The sequence below is a fragment of the Penaeus monodon genome, chromosome 27, assembly GCF_015228065.2.
Source record: "Penaeus monodon isolate SGIC_2016 chromosome 27, NSTDA_Pmon_1, whole genome shotgun sequence".
In the NCBI taxonomy this organism is placed as follows: Eukaryota; Metazoa; Arthropoda; class Malacostraca; order Decapoda; family Penaeidae; genus Penaeus; species Penaeus monodon.
In genome coordinates, this window is record NC_051412.1 from 37,539,240 (window position 1) to 37,539,772 (window position 533).

The 533-nt window shown below is 54.4% G+C and overlaps 1 protein-coding gene across 1 annotated transcript in view; it reads right to left on the reverse strand.

Annotated features, from left to right (window-relative positions):
• LOC119590516 overlaps positions 1 to 533 on the reverse strand; it is a gene marked incomplete in the record, with an annotated part of 54,991 nt that overhangs the window by 16,416 nt on the left and 38,042 nt on the right. The window contains 1 exon segment of the mRNA XM_037939164.1: positions 307 to 533. Coding sequence (XP_037795092.1) covers positions 307 to 533 — 227 coding nt within the window.

Here is a 533-nt window from a genome sequence, read left to right on the forward strand (position 1 = left end):
ATACTCGTGTATCAAACTATCTCAATGCTAACCCTTACCTGAGACATCCTTCCGAATAGTTTACTCGAGATAACAAAATCACTTGTGAAAAAGGCTTGTTTGAGATGCAGAATATGGCAAATAGGTGACAGAATAGATATAGGTGCGCCATACGACAGACGAAGAAGACACAACACGGCGAATACATAACAGTGACACAGGTCATGCAGCAACTAGGTGATAACAGAAGCCCTGACGGCACAAGATACAGGTGCAGGTGACAAGTGGCAGCGCATGACGACAGCGAGAGGCCCATCATGCAGTTACCTGGCTGGGGTGTCGACGTGGTGGCGGCCTCGTGTTCAGCCAAGGGATCGTCCTCATGCTCCCGGAGGTGTTGTGAGGGAGCGCCAGAGGCATGAGGCGAGGCGCTAGAGAGAGGGGGAGCGTGGGAGCCTAGCGGAGAGCTGGGGGAGTTAGCCTTAGAGGGGGAGGAGGGGGAGAGGCCTAGCGGCGGGGGGTTCCTAGGAAGGGTTGGGGCGTCCTCATCTGAA